At 35.4% G+C, this 19,550-nt stretch overlaps 1 protein-coding gene across 1 annotated transcript in view; it reads left to right on the top strand.

The window, feature by feature from the left end:
* Window positions 1-12,386: 12,386 nt before the first annotated feature.
* Window positions 12,387-19,550, top strand: part of cue (Low-density lipoprotein receptor repeat domain-containing protein cueball) — a 65,565-nt gene continuing 58,401 nt past the window's right edge. The window contains exon 1 of the mRNA XM_081745188.1: window positions 12,387-12,580. Within this exon, the coding sequence (XP_081601314.1) occupies window positions 12,523-12,580 (58 nt within the window). The 5' untranslated portion in view covers window positions 12,387-12,522. The remainder of the gene's footprint in view (window positions 12,581-19,550) is intronic.

Below are 19,550 nucleotides of genomic sequence, written 5' to 3'. Positions count from 1 at the left end.
CTGAGTCTTACCTGGTCTCAGGGCACAGCGCACATTGAACGTTCTTGTCTAGGTGAGGTTTCCGTACCTGCAACCTAGAACGTATCTTCATTTTTATATTATTAGGGAGAGCATTTTGGGTGAATGAAAGGTACACAGTTTTCGAGGAGGAAATGTACGAGTAGAAAGGAAACATTCATTCACAGCAAAGGCAATGTGTGAGGCTTTAATGCGAGTGCCTTTGTTTCTTAAAACGAATCTAATTTGAAATTTAATTCCCGATAAAATTTTGGGTTAGTGTTAGATTGGAAACAACACAGCCTAAAAGGAAACATTCAGATATGAGAGCAGAACGGAGAGTATATGTATAGAAACTGCAACTGACTCGGATTTGCCAATAAATGAGTACTACTTACGGATTTAGTTCCATCCATTCCAGTTTGTTGTAGTCTGTATTAACACTCACACTAACACATCACTAATACACAGTTCTTGAAGGTTATTCAGTGACACTTGTCTTAGTCCGAAAAATGAGGTGGGAAGGTTTTTAGTCCATTAAGCATCTAAATTGCTTGGAGATTAGCTCTGGGCGGCGACCAACTAGGAATCTGGACTCCAGCATCGTAGACTGCTAGGCAACCATCTCTTCCTTCTTTTCTGTATGGGCGAAGTTTTCGGTGATTTTCCCTCTTTTGGGAGGAGCACGAGGGTGTCTCCTAAGGATCTGAAATACCCTAAAAGTCTATGACAGTCCTTTTCTCATTTTAGGTATTTTCTTCTTCAGATTCGTATATGCTTCAATAACAAACTAATACAAATCGGAGTATCTCGCACACAGAGAAGTCGCGCGGTTGAAATATCGAGGTAAAAAGCTTAGTGTTACAAGTTCTTGCTTCTATTTGTAACTTCGCTCGGCGTTGTTCGAAGGATCTGGCGTCCCTATCTCAGCAAATCAATTGCTTGTGATGAGAACGTTCTCTTCAGTGTGTTTCCATCTTATGTCTGCAGTTTCATTGTATGTTTTTTTTTTTTTTTTCTGCTCTATCTGCATGTTTGCTTCCGGCTAATGTTGAACGATTGAAAGCTAATTGCATGAGACACGAAAAGAAATCGTTTCTATGCAATGGAAAATTAAATTTAGAATAATCGCGTTTCTTGATTATTTCCTTTGTACTCTTTCTGATTTATTTTGTTTTCCTTTTAGAAATTACTAATTAGATCTGTTTTACGATATATTCGTCATATAAAGTGAGATAAATGATGTAAATACTTTTTATTTAGGATGAATAATCCACACATAATGACCATAATGACCTTCACATTTAGTTCAGATTATAAAATAATTAGCAGAGCGCCCGTTTTTCTCATCGAAAGAGTAAGATTTATGGAAAATATTTCAAAAAGCATGTGCATTTTTTGTGCTTTCAAAATACTTGTTGATGCAAGTCCGATTTCACTGAAGTTACGTGAGCGCTCACCCCGTTTCCTCTCTCAGAGGTCACATTTCGTAAAACTCCTTCTTATCATGTGATTATGGTATTGTGTCACAAAAAATAATGTAGTTTTTTCTACGGATTAGTGTCTACTACACCTTGTAGCAATACAAGGTATGATAAAATCAGTTCACATAACGTTAAGTTCACTTTATCATTTAATTGACCTTATTAAAACTTTTAAAGCTATGAATCTTGGTAAAATATCAAGAGATATTACTTTTACTAACGCAGCTTACGCAACACATAATAGAAATACAGTAAGAAGCAAGGAAAACAGCAAAACTTTACATACTAATAGTCCTATTATTATTATTATTATTATTACGTATTCTGCCTTTCGGTAGGTCCTGGGACAAATGAGGATTTTTTTTTTTTCAATTTTAGATTTGGGCCTGGAAATGTTTCTTCCACTTTTGTCGATCTTCAGCTTCCTCTTTTAACTCCCAATATTTTCTCCTATCTTTCAAATCATCGATCAGCTGTGTTCTTCTTCTTCCTATTCTTCGCTTTCCTTCCATCTTTCCTTCTATGGTGGTGTGAAGAAGACAATTTCTTCTCAAGATGTGTCCAATCCAATTGGCATTTTTACGAAGAATGGTGGCTTCTCAAGATGTGTCCAATCCAATTGGCATTTTTACGAAGAATGGTGGCTAGAAGTGTCCTCTTCTCTCCTATCTGTTTTAAAAAATCTTCGTTTGTTGCTCTCTCTGTCCATTTTATCTTCTCCATCTTCCTCCAACACCACATTTCGAAGTTCTCCAAATATTTCTTCTCTAACTTCCGTAATGTCCAAGTCTCTGAACAATACAGTCCAATGCTCCATATATAGCATTTGACCAACTTCTTAAGTCGAATATTGAGCCTGCTAGTTAAGAGTGATCTTTTCTTGTTGAATGCTTCTTTAGCTATGGCAATTCCTGACCTCATCTCTATGGTGCAGTAAATGAAATGAAATCTTTGAGTTTTACGTCCCACGCTTATGCCGGTTAGGCTAAAGGACACGGTGATGATGAATAATGAATGAAATGATGGAATGAAAAAGTGGGAGGAAACGGGAGAACCCCGATAAAACCCACGCACACGGTGCTTCTCCACCACAAAGTTCACTTGGCGGGGGCTGGGATCGATCCCGGGACAGTTTCTCCTCCTAAGGACAAGAAGGTGCCCTGACCTCGACCCGCTCATCCGCCCTCCGAGAAGATCGTTGGCACTTGATAGAAGCTGACTCCTTATCCCGGGAGTCGGTCGGTCCCCACCTACGTTAGCCGCCAAAGACGTTGTCCGCTTTCTCCCGCGAGGTGTAGGTTGGGATTTTCCCTTCGTTTAGGATGAGACCCGAAGGCTTTTCTCAAACCTCTCCAGTACTTTTAGAAAGCACTAATAGTCCTACACAACAGAAATATAAAAATCACTTCAATGTTTCAAATTTATTACAGGAAAGGAGTAGGTTGAATTGTGGATATGTAGTTTAGTGGTTGCGATCTTGCATGTTAATCTACCACTCTGTGTACTAGTGTTCATTAAGTTAAGAATACTTATTTCTTTCCTTTTTTTTATCGTCAAATAAATAACCATAAATAGTAGTATTACTTTGTTTTCTTTACCTGCTAATATAAGAAGGCAAACAAGTGTAAAACAACCAAAAGAAAAGTTGTTTAAATTTTTCCTCCGTTTATAAAATATAGAAATAAGCTTACTACAGAAACTAAATATAATTCAACGAACTTCTCCCATTTGATTCAACCGGCATTTGGATCTGTCTGTCTATCCACCAGTCTGTCTGTTCAATTATAACCCTGTAAAAGCTTATTATATTTGAGTGAAACTGGGTATATGCCTTTCATCAATCTTCCAAAATAAGCCTCGTGTTTGAGATTGCATGAAATCTATGGGAATAAGGGAATAAAGAAAAATATATTGTGGAAGATGTCATGTCCCGCGCAGCCTATAATATCGCTCTTCCTTGCTGATCGGGGAAGTACACCTCCTCAGACCAAGTGACGAGATTTCAGTAGACCTGTGGAAGACACATTCTTTTGGGCACATTCTAGACAACAATTTATTTATGGTAATCTGTTAGAGCAGTTCTCATGGCTGGATGTGAGTGATGGAGTTCAGCTGCAATAAGTCGTCGTCTTGCCATTTTTTGTGAACATGGTAATTCCTCTATTTTGTCTTTGAAGACAGATCGATGACGCAAAGGGTGGTTTCACATTTGGACGAGAGTACAATATTGAATTACTAATGTTCCTCACGGTCTTTCAGTCTTAGGTTTTGACTTAGCCCTTTCTTTGCCTCCATGATCCAGTCACTACCTTACAGTTCTAGGATCATATCCAAAATCTCGAGCAATGTGAGACAATTTGTCACCACTAACAGCACGACCAATGTTATCCGTTTCTGAGCAGCAGTAAAATCTAAAGACCATCATGTTCTAGGTATGTTTACTTAAACCAATTCAACATATGAATGAAATATGCCACTGAGTATGAATAGACGGTGGATCAGTCGTAGAGAGTTAACCTCTGATGCAAGATCTCCCTGGCTTAATCCGGACCATGTGAACTTGTTGTGGACATCTTGTTCATGGATTTTCTCGAACTTCTCCCCTTTCCTCACACACTAGCATTCCACCAATTATTTTGTAATCATTCACATTCATTAACCATCCATTTCTTTTAGCCTGAAGGGCATAGACGTGAGAAAAGTTACAAAATTTCATCTTTTCCATGAATGATTGAATGTGAAGAATTTCGTATTGATTTTTTTTTTTTTAACTGTTTCTTGTTTTAAATTTGTAAGTGCTATTAACCTTATTTTTGTAAAGGAATAAGTTACCACTTACATATACAAATATAATTATATGATTATCTTCTGGGAAAATATGGAAAATGTGTATATTTGTTAGATAATGAAACAAACTATACGGTTCAATCAGCAATTATCTTTATCAGTAAACAAACACTTAACAATAACTATTCACCGAACTCTTATTAGTCGAGAGAGAGAAGCAATAGTACTTCAGGCGTTCTTTGAAATGTATATCTTGTGTATTTTACTGTTTTCAAATGAAATTTTGACATACATTATGAAAATGAGGTTATTTTTAGCATTATGAAACTTTATCTGTTATTAAGCTTGGCAATGAAACATTGAAGTTATTTGTTACTTTTTAAATATATTTAAAAAAAAATTAAGTTTGACCTAAAAGTCTAGCATGTAGTGGTCATGTAATGTTAATGATGATGATTTATAAACAAAAAATGGATCACCCTTGATCTCGTCCATTACGTCAATCATTATAGCTACAGGACGTTAAATTTGTGATGAATTTCTTAAAATTAAAAGTTCTTAACGTTTTATAGTTTCGACCGAGAATCGAATTCAAGATTTATATTTCGAGATGAAAAGGTACGTACGTATAGGGTCTACTAAATATTCAAGAAATTTATATTTTAACGTATAAGGAGGAATGTTATCAGTATCTTTCAATACTTGCTCTTCATTGCAGGTATTTTGATATGAACCATTGCTTCATTTATCACAGAAATAACCTTAAAGTTCGCCACGTTATCTTCGACAATTTCAAATACAAATGTTTTAATTCATGTTCTTGCTTTCCATCTCTATTTAATGAAATGTAATAGCATAATAATATTTTGAAATATGTTCTGTTTTTTTTTAAGCTAAATATTAGTGTTTTATTTCTAAAGAAAAGTAGTCGTAATTATATTTAATTTCACAAATAAAGATGATGGAAGTCAATGTGCTGACCACATATCAAATAACTAAAATCGATCTGGTCGACCATAGCATATTTATAGACTGCGATGGAAGAAAATTTAATTTAGTTCTCAGCTGTAAACTTATGTCTACAGAAAATTCTAGAACTGTTTTTCCGGTTTTAGAATCGTGCTTTATACACTATATATATATATATATATATATATATATATATATATATATATATATATATAATATGACGCTTTAAACATGTTTTTCGACACACACACACATATATATATTTGGTTTCAATATGGATTGAGAAAATATTCCAACCTAGAAACCAATTCTTTCGCATGGTGTACACACTTCTACTTGTTATATATATGTTATATATATATATAACAAGTAGAAGTGTGTACACCATGCGAAAGAATTGGTTTCTAGGTTGGAATATTTTCTCAATCCATATTGAAACCAGAATTGGTAGATTTTACACACTTCCGGTTTTGGTAGAGAGATTAAAGAGGAGATTATATTGGGGTATACTTGGGACCAGTAGCGTACTCAGGAATTTATTTCGGGGGGGGGTCCAAACTCAATATGAGGGTATTTTATATTAAAATTCCTAAAATCGCTCCTAAAATTAGTGTAAATTTATATAAAAGTCAAAATTTCGGGACGGGATCCGGACCTCCAGGACCCACCTCCTGCGTACGTCCCTGCTTGGGACGCTTAATTGATCGCAGAAAACCAATTTTCTCTATTACCTATTTGACTCTATAGCTATCAACGTTACAATCGGAAGTGGTTCATTTGATCCAGTTCCGGTTTGAATAGAAAGCTAAGAGAGAAGATGATATTTATTGTTAGAACGCGTAAACGGTTCCAAAAATTATGCATCTAGCTTCTTTTATTATGTTTCCTCTTGGTATACCAAACTCAAAATCAATTTTGAGTTGATTTTGAGTTTAATGTTCCTTTCAGCAACGAGTCTATATGAGACGGGACTTACTGATTAACATAGAATCCGAACCACATGCACTCCCGTCCAGTGTTTTTCCCAGACATGTTTTTAGGGGGCACTTCTCTCCCGGAGCTCTGAGAGTGCCCCTCCTCCGGAGGAGACCATGATAATACGTCTATAATATAATAATAAATAGAATAGTACGAGCAGTGCCCCCCCCCCCGAATATGAAGCGTGACCCCGGGAACATAGTTTCTGAAAGAGACACTGCTCCGATCGGGAATCGAACCCGGATGTTCCATGTAAAAGCTGCGTACGCTAACCGCTTAGCCACGAAGGAGTTCTACATTAATTTTCAAACAGAAAATTGTAGTGAATTTTTATAACTTCGGTTTTAGTAGAGAGTTGAGGGTGGAAATAAACTATATTCTTGAGACACTTAACCCATTGCAGGAAATCACTAGCCATTATCTATTAGCCTATCATTTTTACTCTATAATCAATGTTAGAACCGGAAATGGTTGATTTATATTACTTCCGGTTTGAATTTTTCCTTTTTCATTGAGCTCAATTCACAACTTTTGACGCTTTACACCTTGGCTAAAATAGATGGTGAGTTTGGTGACCCAATAAGCTCTTCTTGAGATGTATTACAGTAGTACAGACGAATACAGGGACAGAGAGAGTAAGTACATTAGAGTTTTTGGTAGAATTATATCAGAAATAGTCGCTAATATAAAAAATTACTTTTGTGAATTCTGTAAGACCATTTTAGTAATATTCAAACTTAAGAGGCTTCATCCCGGCGAAATTAAAACACTGCTAATTTTACAGTAATTATGTGATATCTTCAAATAGATAAAAGATAAGCGAAATGTGGAACAAGAGCGCCCTAGACAATATCATTTTACATGAGATATCGTTATCACGACCCACTTATCTGCTTTTGATTTCTGGTCATTTTGAAAATCGGCATTTATTTTCGCGTTTCTAAACGGCTGGAAACGGAAAGCCACTAGGTGACTTGTGATAACGATACCTCACACAAAATAATATTGTCTAGGGCGCTCTTGTTCTGCATTTCAATTATCTTTTATCTATTTGAAGATATCACATAATTACTGTAAAATTAGCTGTATTTTAATTTCGCCGGGATGAGGCCTCTTAATACTAAATAACACGTCTCTTGTCCACTTTTCTGGAATATTATTATTATTATTATTATTATTATTATTATTATTATTATTATTATTATTATTATTATTATTATTATTATTATTATTATTATTAATTCTGATTTGTTAGTAGCCAGTTTCAACTAATCTATCCCTTTTATTGTATTCAGGTATTTAACCTACGTTTTAGAAAACTTACCTTCCTTATTTTCAGGAGTAGAATTTAAGATGGTAAGAAAATAAAGTGAATAACAGACTTTTTGGAATTGGGCAACTCATATACCTTGGATATTGAAAGAAATGCAAAACTTCAAATCACGCAACCAATGGTAAATCTGTATCTCTGAATTACTTTTATTGTTGTCCATGACGTGAGATGAGACGAGACAAGAAATACGGTTTCCTTGTTTCGTATTGTAGATTTCTGTCTCATTTTTGCCTCGATTCTCGAAGATTTTTTTCTCGTCTTGCCTAAAAGATACAGTTTCATTTAGTAAATGTATGCCCTGATTTTCTTCTTAATTACATTTAGAAGTTACTACAATTCTTTCGCATCACGAGAGATCCACGCAGGGTATGATATAACAATATTTAAATCATATTTATTATTGAAGTAAATTGTGTAATGATCTTTAAACATTGATAAATTCTCTTCATTTGGTAAGCACAATTATTTTATTAATTTATATATAGTTTTTTTTTTTTTAAACTATGGAACATATGATACTAAAACAGACTTTGAGATCTAAGGCTTGGGTTAACTAGTATAGTCCACGAGACTCGATAAACTTCTTGTCTCGTATCGAAAACCGTGATAAAACGAAACGAGACGAGAATTATCACGTTTGTCTCGTCTCAAATTTAAAAACATATTTCTCGTCTCGTGAAATGGTCTGTAATCTCTCAGTTTTACCTCACACGATTATGTTGTATAAACTAAAACAGAAATAAACAAAATGATGGAATGAAGAAAGTGAGAGAAAATTGAAGAATCCCGAGAAAACTCATGCATATCGTTTTTATCCACCACAAAGCTCACTTGAAGTGAGTTGTGATTGAATCAGGGGCTTCACGCACCAGAGGGGAATGCTCTACCACTAAGCCACTGCGACCCCAATTTTCGTCTCCTTTACGAGACGAGAATCGAGAAAAGAAATTAAATATTTTTTCTTCTAATTTCCCATAAGGCAATGTCTTTGTTTAGGATACAAAGGTGAAATGGAAGTGGGAGCATTGGCGGGGAAATTTCAACTGAGTTATAACAACTAACAATTAAATTTACACATTAATTGTTAATTGTAAATTCAATTTAAATGCTAAATTAACTAATTGAAAGTAATTGCTGTGATAAGCAGTTGCAATTAAATTCAGTAATGCGATTGCAATTAAATTTAGTTTGCAATTAATTTTCACAGAAATTACTTTTAATTAATTGATTCATTGCAATTGATCCGTGGGCTTTCTCATTGTGCCAGTGGATTTTTCCGTGGTACTCCTGTTTCCTCCCACAATCTCATTCCACCAATTATTCTATCATCATTCACTTCCCTTAATCATCCGTCTGCCTTAGCCTCAAGGACATAAACGTGGGACGTTAAACTAAGAGATTTCATTTTTTTTAACTTTGAATTGACTGATTCATTGCAATTAATTGAATAATGCCCAACACTAGATGTGAGGTCCTTGACAAAGAGAAATAAAAACCTCAAACATACCCGCATGCAGAGGCGGCTCGTGAGGGAATTCACATCAGTAAAATATAATGTTTTATCGCTTCAAACTAACAAAATAATTTTTACTTAATGTTCTAATTGTCGTATACAAGAATTAGAAAATTAGGTAACTTTTCTTTCCTTTGTTTGAAACGACAAAAGTTTAATTTTTACCTCTGTGACTTCTTTCACGAGTCGCACCGGCTCACATGAAATCACATTAGCACTTCGTTTTAGTTTTAGAGCATTGAAAACAAAGAAAAAGGAAGGAAAATCTAACAAAATACAATTTTCCTCTGGCGGCTATTTGTCTCTGAAAGGTAAACATACTGTAATGCAGGACGCCAATAGTCTTTAGAAGATTGACCACGAAAATTCTTCGCTTCCGGACATGAAAGTACTCAACCTGATGCAAACGATCTTCAATGACTTTATTGTGATGACTGTATGCTGTACTAAAGCAGCGTTTTGCAAACTTTTCTCAAGCGGAGACACTTTTATTAGCCAGAAACGTTTAGGAATACCCAACTCATGTCCTCTTCGAAAGCAAATTGATAATCTTAAAAAAAAAAAAAAAAAAAAAAAAAAAAAAAAAAAAAAAAAAAATGCGCGTATAGTGGTAAACCTATAATTACAAATGCACTTGGCTCCGCGTTCGATTCTAAGTGGGAAAACATTGCAATTTGAACGCATTACGAAAGTGCGGATTTCACTTTAAATTGTACTTTACGTTTCATATAGTCCTAGTGTTGCAAAGGGACGCTAAACTTCAATAAATAAACAAACATTTTAAAAATAATATTGATTAACATTTTTATAATTTTGTGTTGGTACGAGGATTGTTATATAAATTGTAAATCTAAGCAAGAAGTATTAGAACTAGACATATACCGAAGAATGCCAAATCAGTTGGAAAAGTGATGACTACAGTTTTCTGGGATTCGGAAGGGATAATGATGGTGGATTATGTTCCAAAAGGGATAACAGTGATTGGGGAGTACTATGCAGGTCTTCTACGATAGCTGCGTGATAATATTTTGCAGAAGCGTTGTGGGAAATTGACAGCAGGTGTGTTTCTCCATCAAGACAATGCCCCTAGCTACAAGTCACTCATCGTTATGGCAACAATTCACGATTGCGGCTACGGATTGGTCCCTCACCCATCTTATTCGCCTGATTTAGCGCCATCGGACTTTCATCTCGTTCCAAAACTCAAAAAAAATTTGGAATGTACTCATTTTGACACTGACGATGACGTCATGCAGGACGTAGATGAAATTTTACACGTCTTTGACTTTTTTTTTTTTTAACCAGTGGCACTAACGCACTTGAGCATCGATGGGCAAAATGTGTTGGCTAGTCAGAAGACTATCTTGAAAAGTAACACCATCCATCAACTCTCTACTATTCCGTTCGTAAGTAGGCTTAGAACTTTTGTAACAACCCTAGTATTAATAGAAGGAAAAACATATTAATGCTTTTCTTGTAATAGTTGAAGGCTATCGAGAATAATTTATACATACTGTTACTAATTAGAATCTGTATAATCCAGTGGATGCTCTTGGAAGAAGTTACATTGGACAAAATAAATGTTCATGGCTTAAAATTAAGAGCAGAACAATTACCGAAAATAAACTAATTAATCTCCTGACTAAACAGCCCTTAGGGAACCAGACTCCCAACGCCTACCAGCCGGCTCGTGGCGCTCATATCTTTGAGATGATTTGTGGTCAACATATCGTTTTCCCTTGCCGATGATGATGGCTTTCTAGACCACAATTCGTTACTTCTTTCTTTCAAGTAGCTCTTCTATTGTCCTCACGACGCTGAATGGACACCGTAATACAGACACTATTTGGTGAGTACGCACGGTCACGGACACTCTTTCCTCTTACCAAAGTTTGAAGAGATAAAAGTTTAATTTTTACTGGTGCTCCTTCCCTTAAAGAGCCACTAATGTATAATCTTAACCTTTTTAAATATAAATCTTAACCTTTGTATAATCTAGAGGTGCTCAACTATGGTGTGCGGATACACAATTCACTTAAAAATTTATTTTTTCTGTCGTGTTTGAATTAACGTTCAATCTAAGAGGACCACAAAGGCAGACCTCGAAGATCACAGTTTGAGAAAAACCGAAACTTTCAAGGTTTCCAAGGCACAACATTCTACGTTTATGCTCTTCTTCAGACTAAGGGAGACGGCTAATTTTTGGCAAGTGAATGATGATGGAAGAATCGGCGGAATGAGAATGTGAAAGGAAACAGCAGTACCTTGAGAAAACCTACGGACATAATGTTGTTTATCCAAACCTACTTGGCCGGGGATCGAAATAGAGACCCCACGCACCAGATGTAAGCGTTCTACTACTGAGTCACCGTGGCCCTCATCACAGTTTGAGACTCTCTATACCAGCGTTTCCCAACCTTTTTCAACTTACGGCACACTACGGGTGTTACTTGGATTCTCGCGGCACACTTATACATATTATTATTTGTAAATATAAAACACAGTGGTATTTTTTTCTGTGATTATTGATCTCCTTCTCACAGAGAAGAAAGCTCTATCACTGTTTTTTCCCCGTGGTAAATCATTATGCTTATTTTTCATTATAATTTAAAATAGAAAGCAATTGGACTCAGGTTTTTAAAAACACGCTTTCTTTTTAAAAACTGTATCCAACCGTTTACTAAAGAAGGAAGATAATTAAATAACGAAAGAACAAAAAATCTCTTTTACTTTTAAAACACAAATGTAGGCAATTTGTCGAGAGGGTTCAATGATATTTTGAATTTTCAAGTTATGAAATAGTCTGCAATTATAAAGAAGCAATAATGCAACAATAACAATGCAACAACAGATACCTTTTTCAACACTAGAAATGTACAGAACAGTAACTTGGTATGAAACTTAAAATTGTAGATTCATAGTAGAGGTTTATAGTAATATTAAATACAAATATACATTTTTCTCTACGTTTTGCAATTTGATTGCTATAAAATTAATAATTTTGTTTCGATTCCTCGCGGCACACCGGCGGCCCATTCACGGCACACCAGTGTGCCGCGGCACACCGGTTGGCAAACGCTGCTCTATACCTTAGAGTGGTATAGTGAACTCTAAGGTTGAACGTCTCCTGCCAAATTGTCGTTTCAGTTTCATTTACAAAAGACGAGAAACTGAATACCTAACAACACCAATGGTTGACAAGAAAGCAAGTGACTATTTATCAAGACGCGACCGATTATTATCGTTCTATTGAAATGTTTCGGGTGTAATTTCCAGAGGAAAGTAGAGGTATCAGGTTGGCAACACTGATTGCTACTCGAGTACTAGGAGCAGTCGCACATTCGCGCGGTTGAGGGAGTCTTGTTCTGCTGTGCATTGCGAGCAGCTGCCAGGAGGCCAGGGCAGGACTTACGGTTGTGATACTTTGGCTCGCATGTGGAAACGGTTAGCGGTTCATCGAGATGTTTCTAATAATCATCGCCTTTCATTTAGTACTATGCAGTGCAGCAAGAAACTGGGGTAAGTACAGAAGCATTATAATTTAAAATCGATTATCACTGTTTCATTTTTTTTTTCAGGCTTTTTACGGTAGGAGTATTGTATAGAATGTGTCGTCTGCAGACTGCCATGACCCAATGTGAGCGAGTCACGTAACACATCCGAGTACTCAATTTACTTGTATTTGATTCATAAACATTGTTTATACCACAATGTTATAGTAATATTTCCAAGAAATATTATGTATTCGCTTTATTCTGAATGAATCAAGCGAAAATAGCCTCTAAGCCACTTAGTTTCTATTTGTGAAGTCCGCCGGTGTGTTCAGTGACCTTGGGCTGGGGTAACAAATCATATGTTTCTAAAAATTTTGATCAAGTAATGCATCGGAAATTGAAAAAAGTAATTTATTGTTTACACTAAAAAAAAGTGTATAGAACTGTAATGATGAATTTATTGTATTAATAATTCATCTCAGTTCAATACGAAGAAATAATAAAAGTATTAGATTTGCAATAGAGGGAAATAATTTATAGCAAATATATTTTCAGTTGCAAAATTGAAATAGAGGAAAAACAAATTATATTGCATTGAAATGCTGTGAAATTGACTTCGAGCCTTCCTGAATGTGTTGGTTTACGTGATGTATATATATATATATATATATATATATATAAAAAAAATCATTTTCTAAAAGAAAACGAATCATGAGTAGCGTATAACGACCGGATGCACCTGTTCACTTCTTTCCTGCACTATATAGAAAAACGATCTAATTTACCTTATTACATATAACTACATATAACTAGGCACTCCAGTAATTTTAAAAATAATAAACAGTATGAGGAGAAGCAGTATATTTAATTTAGAACTAACATAAGACTAACTTTTGGAGGAAATGTTTTGGTCAATAAGCATAGGGTCAGGGGAAATGCCCTTGACTGTTCTGTTCCGAAATTCGGATGTGGTAGTCCATGATCACTAAATAAGCTGATGAGTGATAAATGAGCGTAATGGCTCAGTGGGTCGCTCATCTCTACTGCAAATTGTGGTTTGATAGTAGGACATGAGACTTTTTGTGTGTGGAGGGAGGGGGGAGAGGAGGTTTATAATATGTTAATGATTTCTCACTATCTGCATTTCAATAATTTTCTCATCATTTACTTAACATTTACTGCTGACTTTCAACAGAGTATGACTTACAGGACGTTGAAGATTGAATTATATGAATTAGCTACTTCAATTGTGGTTGGGTACCTTATTTCAAATGCATATGTTACCTATTCGAAGCTTTCCAGAAAATGCCCTTACGGGAGGATGAAAATATCAGGGGATTGCACTGGGGCATTATTTGCTAATGGATGTGTGTGTGTACAACAGTGACATAATCACAATTTATTTTAGCTGGGAGAACTTATTCAATTCCAGGAAGCCGAAAATGTAACTGGAAGAAATCGTGATCTATACATGTTTTGTTTTCAAAGATTTGGTATATAATAAAATCTCTCTCTCTCTCTCTCTCTCTCTCTCTCTCTCTCTCTATATATATATATATATATATATATATATATATATATATATATATATATATATATATATATATATGCTTACAGGTAGATATTACTTTGTAACCTAATTTAAGAGTTCTACTATTTAGTAAACAACTCTCGCCCTCAAAGTAATACTTTCGATGCACATAAAAAGTATAGTATGCTATGACAATGTAAACAAAACGAACTAGAGGAAGCAATTTACATACTTCATATTTTCACACGTGCTTTTGTATCGCATTTGTTTGTAAACATCTTTAATACCAAGACCAACTTTTAAAGGTTGCACTCGTGTAGTATTTCTGTGTGCATATATATGTATATGTGTTGATAAATATGTAAACGAACTTGTATGCTTTGCTTTAATGGTCACGATTCGTGGTTTCATTTGTAGTTTACTGTTTACTTTTGAGCAGTGGCTTACGCAGAATTTCATCAAAGGGGAGTTCAAGTACTCAGTCTCGTATCCTTTTGGGGCAAGCATGACTTTCGTGTATATAATAAAGGTTTTATTTTCCCATAATATCTTGCTCAAGGGGGGAAGGGTAAATCCTGAAACCTCCCTTGCACACGCCACTGCTTTTTGATTTATTTGTATGGACCAGTGGGTTCTTGGTACACACACACATACACACAGAGGCCGGTAGCCAGCGCAAAAATGTAGGGGGGGCGGTAGAAATTAGGGGCCCGATCCAACTATATTATAGTTCATTTGCAAGCCTACCGTGAAAATTTTAAGGGGGGCGGCCCCCTAGACCCCGTGGATACGGACCTGCACTCCCACAGAGGAAAGGGGGAATATTCGTCAGACCTATCTGGAAATTATTAGCGTTCTTGCTGTTCATGCAAGCTAATCTAATTCAAACCCGGTGTTTAATCTATGTTCCATTATACGTAGGTGCATATCTCTTATTCTTGGGGGTGAACTGAAACTAAACGAAGTAGGAACGTTTCCTGAGTGTGACGGATTGTCTTTAACCAAACTGGTAGTGACTGATGATGTTGACCTCATAATTTCTGAATACTTTGATTTGTAAACTATTACTGTAATACGTTTCACAAAATCAGAGAATCGTATTCGGATATTATTTTTGAATACTTTCTGATTTGAGACTGAAAAAAAAAAAAAAAACATTAACCATGTGCGAATTAGGTTATTTAGGACACAGAGGTCTGAAGGTCCAATAATTCAATATGAAACTATTGAATTATGTTCTCAGAAGAGAACAAATCACATTTTTCGTTTTTATTCGCGGGCCGCTATTTGCCCATCATTGCTGTAAATCGTATTATTACGGTTGAGTGGGAAGGGGAAACTACAGGCTGCCCAAAAGTAGGTATATATTCCTGCATTAATCAAGTATAACATTCTAGCTTATGGGTTTATTTGCTTCGGCTCTTCCGAGCTTAAGATATAAGTAAAAATACATTAAAAACAAATAATAAAGAAACTAAGTCTGCCTGATGGATAACGATAAGAAACGATAAAAAATGCAATGAGCTGATCAGTACGGTACTGTATACCTACTTTTGGGCTACCCTGTATAGCTCAGCATTAGAACGCCCGTCTCTAGCATAGTTTCATAATCATAGTTCATTAATACTTATAATGTGTTCTATTAACTGGCAAAACATAAGTGTGGGACATCAAGTGTGAAAAAAGGGTGAAGTTTAGCATTCCTTCAAAGCACCGAGGTTATATGAGACGTGGACTTATAGTTCAAGGTGGAGTTTAAAACACCCGCATATGTTGAGATTCTTAACATTTCCTTCGGGAATCAAACCCGGAACCATATGCACCACAGGCGCACACGCTAGCCACTAGACCAGCAGGGATGGCCAAATTTAGTCATTTGACAGTTGACTTGAACAAAACTCAATTCATTATAACCTAATTTCTAGAAGTACTAAAGGCGATTCCTTTATGCATGCAGCTGGTACAAGTAAGTTCGTTAATTTACGTAGTTTTTAATTTTAGAGAAACTGTTCGATGGAGTTTGGTTTATCTAAGCGCCCATACGTATTGACCTTGTCGGTCCGTTCGGGAGACAAATTAAGAACTAGGTTGACAAATCTTTATTTACCAAATTGGCTGAAAAAGTAGAGGGTCGAAACGCGAGCTCTTTTTTTTTGGGGGGGGGGAGGGGGATTCCAGTACTCAAACTAGAAGCGGTTTAATAAATAATAATTTCCGGTTTTGACGTTGATCCCTATAGAGAAAAGCCAGTAATAGAGACATGCGGGTTTCTACAATCCCTTACATGCCAGGAATGCGTTATATCTCTATCCTTAACTCTACTAAAACCGGAAGTGGTAGAAATGAATTAAATCTTCCGTCTTCAATATTAATTTACATAGATCAAAAACACTTAACAGATAGCGAGAAGCGGTTTTCTGTAAACATTCCAAGACTATATTCTAGCTCCAATTTAATATCCGTATTAAAACTGAAAGTTTCATAAATCCACTAGAACTACGGTTTCTAATATTGATTCACATAGAGCAAAAGCGATAACGATTAGAGGCTGTTCTTTGGAATCAGTTTAGCGCTTTAAGAGTAGGTAATATCATCTCTTATAACCATTATTCAAACCAGAAGTCAATGAAACCAACCACTTCCAGTTTTAACGTTGTTTGCCTTAGAATAAAAATAATGTTCGACAGCGAGAAGCGGTTTTGTGTAATCAATAAAGCGCCTCAAAAGTATAATCCTTCTCCACTCTAATCTCTCTATTAAAACCGGAAGTAGTAGAAAATCAGTCACTTTCGATTTTAACGTTGTTTGCTATGGAATAGGAGCGGAAATACAGAAACGAGGTCTCTGGAATCTACTATGCGTCTCAGCAATGTATTTCATTTCCATCCTTAAGTCTGCGCCAAAGCCGGAAATGGTAGAAATCCATTGCGAATTCCGGCTTCAATATTCATCTACATAGAGGGAAAACTATTAGAGGTAGCGAGAAGCTGTTTTATTGAATCGATTTAGCGTTCTAATAATAGGTCAAATTTTCTGTAAATTCTCCATACAAACCGGAAGTGACCAACCACTTCCGGTTTCGGTGTTGTCATAAAGTGAAAGCGATAACAGATAGTGAGAAGCGGTTTTCTGTAATCAATTAGACGTCCTAAGAATATATTCCATTTCCAATTTAATCTCTGTATTAAAACCAGAAGTAGTTGGTTCACATTAAAAAAAAAAAAAAAAAAAAAAAAAGGAAAAAAAAAGAAAAAGGAAAATCAAACTTAATAATGGTGCTAAGTCGATAATTAAAGTACTTCGAAGAATATTATTGCTTTTTTCACAAGAATTCTCAATTTTGTCTGCCATCTACATGGAAAGTAAAAATATATCTGCAGAAAGTTAATTTTGTGGATATCCGCATCCACGTAGATCTTTAATCACAGTTGTCCATCTGCGAGAAGTTTTTACTGTTTTTGAATTTACATGTTTGATATTTAATTTTCTTGTAGGCAAGAAAAACAATTAGGAAGCACTAATGGCGCCCTCTACTCGAATGACACTAAGTGGTGTAAATACTCATTTTATCCTACGGCTTTGGTGCCATTAGTGGCTCTGATTTTGTTTTTCGTACGGTATGAGAAAGAATTGTCTTGTACTAATATCAAAGATTCGAAATTTCATTTTCGAACCATAATGTAAGGGGACTGTTACTTTCTTCAATATTTTAAACAAGGAGTAAGTGTTTATTTATTATTATTATTATTATTATTATTATTATTATTATTATTATTATTATTATTATTATTATTATTATTATTATTATTTGTAATTAGGGCAATTCTAAGTTTTCTTAAATATAAAATTATGCAAAAATTTACATTTTTTTTTGAAGCTCAAAGGTTTTGAGGGGTTTCAACTTTTTAAGAGTCCAAAAATATTTAATATGAGTTTCCTGCATGGAGTGTTATGAAATAAATAGAGCTTCTGTATTATAGTCCGGTAACCTATGTCGAAGAATGTCACCATGGCTTGCTAAATTTAGCTCTTAGAAAGTGGAGTAAAAAAAAGACATAAAGAAAGGACAGAATTGGCATCTGTGTATTCAATATTGTTTGCCAACAGTGTTGCGACCGTAACAGCAATAGGTAATAGATCGGTGACGTTGGTCAGGAAGTTCTCTTTTGTTACGTATGCATGAAAATGGTTACCAAATGCAGTGGCGTACCCGAAAGTGGTGGTTTCGGGGTTTAAATCTCCCCTTGATAAAATGTTATGCAAAAATAAGCATTTACTAATATATATATATATATATATTGTGTGTGTTTCAGAGCAACACCGACAACGTTTGGGAGGTGATTCATGACAACAAGATAAGACAAAAAGTATAGACCAACCTGGGTGCACAAATGCTTCTTTTCGGAGTTATAGGCTGTCGAAAACATGAAAAAAAAAACCCTTAAAGGTCCATAGCTCCAAAAATATCGGACCTACCGTAGTCGGGCTAAGACTTCATTACGAACTATGTGCGCTATCCAAAAATACATATTTCAGAATCCTGCGGTACTTCCGCAACAATCTTTATAGAAGGAGTTTGGTTACAGACATACAATGTGAAGTACTCACCAACTACTTCTCTAAAAATTAAGAACGCTGTGTCTGTGTATGTAGAGCAAAATCATGATCTCAAAACTTCCTTAATGTGAACAAGAACACAATGCGTTCCGTTATTAACATGTACTAATATGACCAAATGTAAGTATTGTAAAACCATTAATAATACAGTACATGCAGAGATAATTACGATAAACAAATAGCTATAGATTTAATATTGTCAAGAATGAGTAGTGAGGGGCACTTTGAGTCAGTTACATCCTGTCAGTGTTCTATTGTTTTGTGTTCATGACAAATGAATGAATGAATGAATGACTGGTTATGATTCTAATGCTGAAGAATGTCCATTGATAATAGAAGTATTGAATGAAAGTACCTATACATACTGTATTTGAGTGACGAAGGTAGGAAATATTTACTAATACGTGTTCTTTGTTCTCTGTATGCTATTCCAACATACGGTACGGTTTTGCCCATCTATTTACATTGATACAAAAGTAATGTATTGTGCAATGCATAGTATAAAGTTCAGTTTTTTTTTTCTTTTCTTCATTCTGTACTGTTGAATAATTCCAACGCCAATAAGCAGTGATAAATCTTGATGCCTCTAAGAAACCATGTTAGGTTTCATGAACGTCAGATAACTTTTTTTTAAGAATATTTTTGATATATTTTTTTTTAATGGGGTAAATTCATCGTTACGTTAGGTTAGAATTTAGCTTTCGGCGTCTGTGACAATTTAGCCCGTCCCATTTGAAGGACGACGTCCCTCGGCGAGCACACTGTCCGGGGAAGGTAAGGAAGAAAGTGGAGTGGGACCTTTAAGTTAGGTACCACTCCGGCATTTGCCTGGTATGAATGAGGAAAA

This window comes from Thermobia domestica, chromosome 18, assembly GCF_964235325.1.
Source record: "Thermobia domestica chromosome 18, izTheDome1.hap1.1, whole genome shotgun sequence".
Lineage (NCBI taxonomy): Eukaryota > Metazoa > Arthropoda > Insecta > Zygentoma > Lepismatidae > Thermobia > Thermobia domestica.
This window is presented reverse-complemented; position numbering and strand designations above follow the sequence as displayed.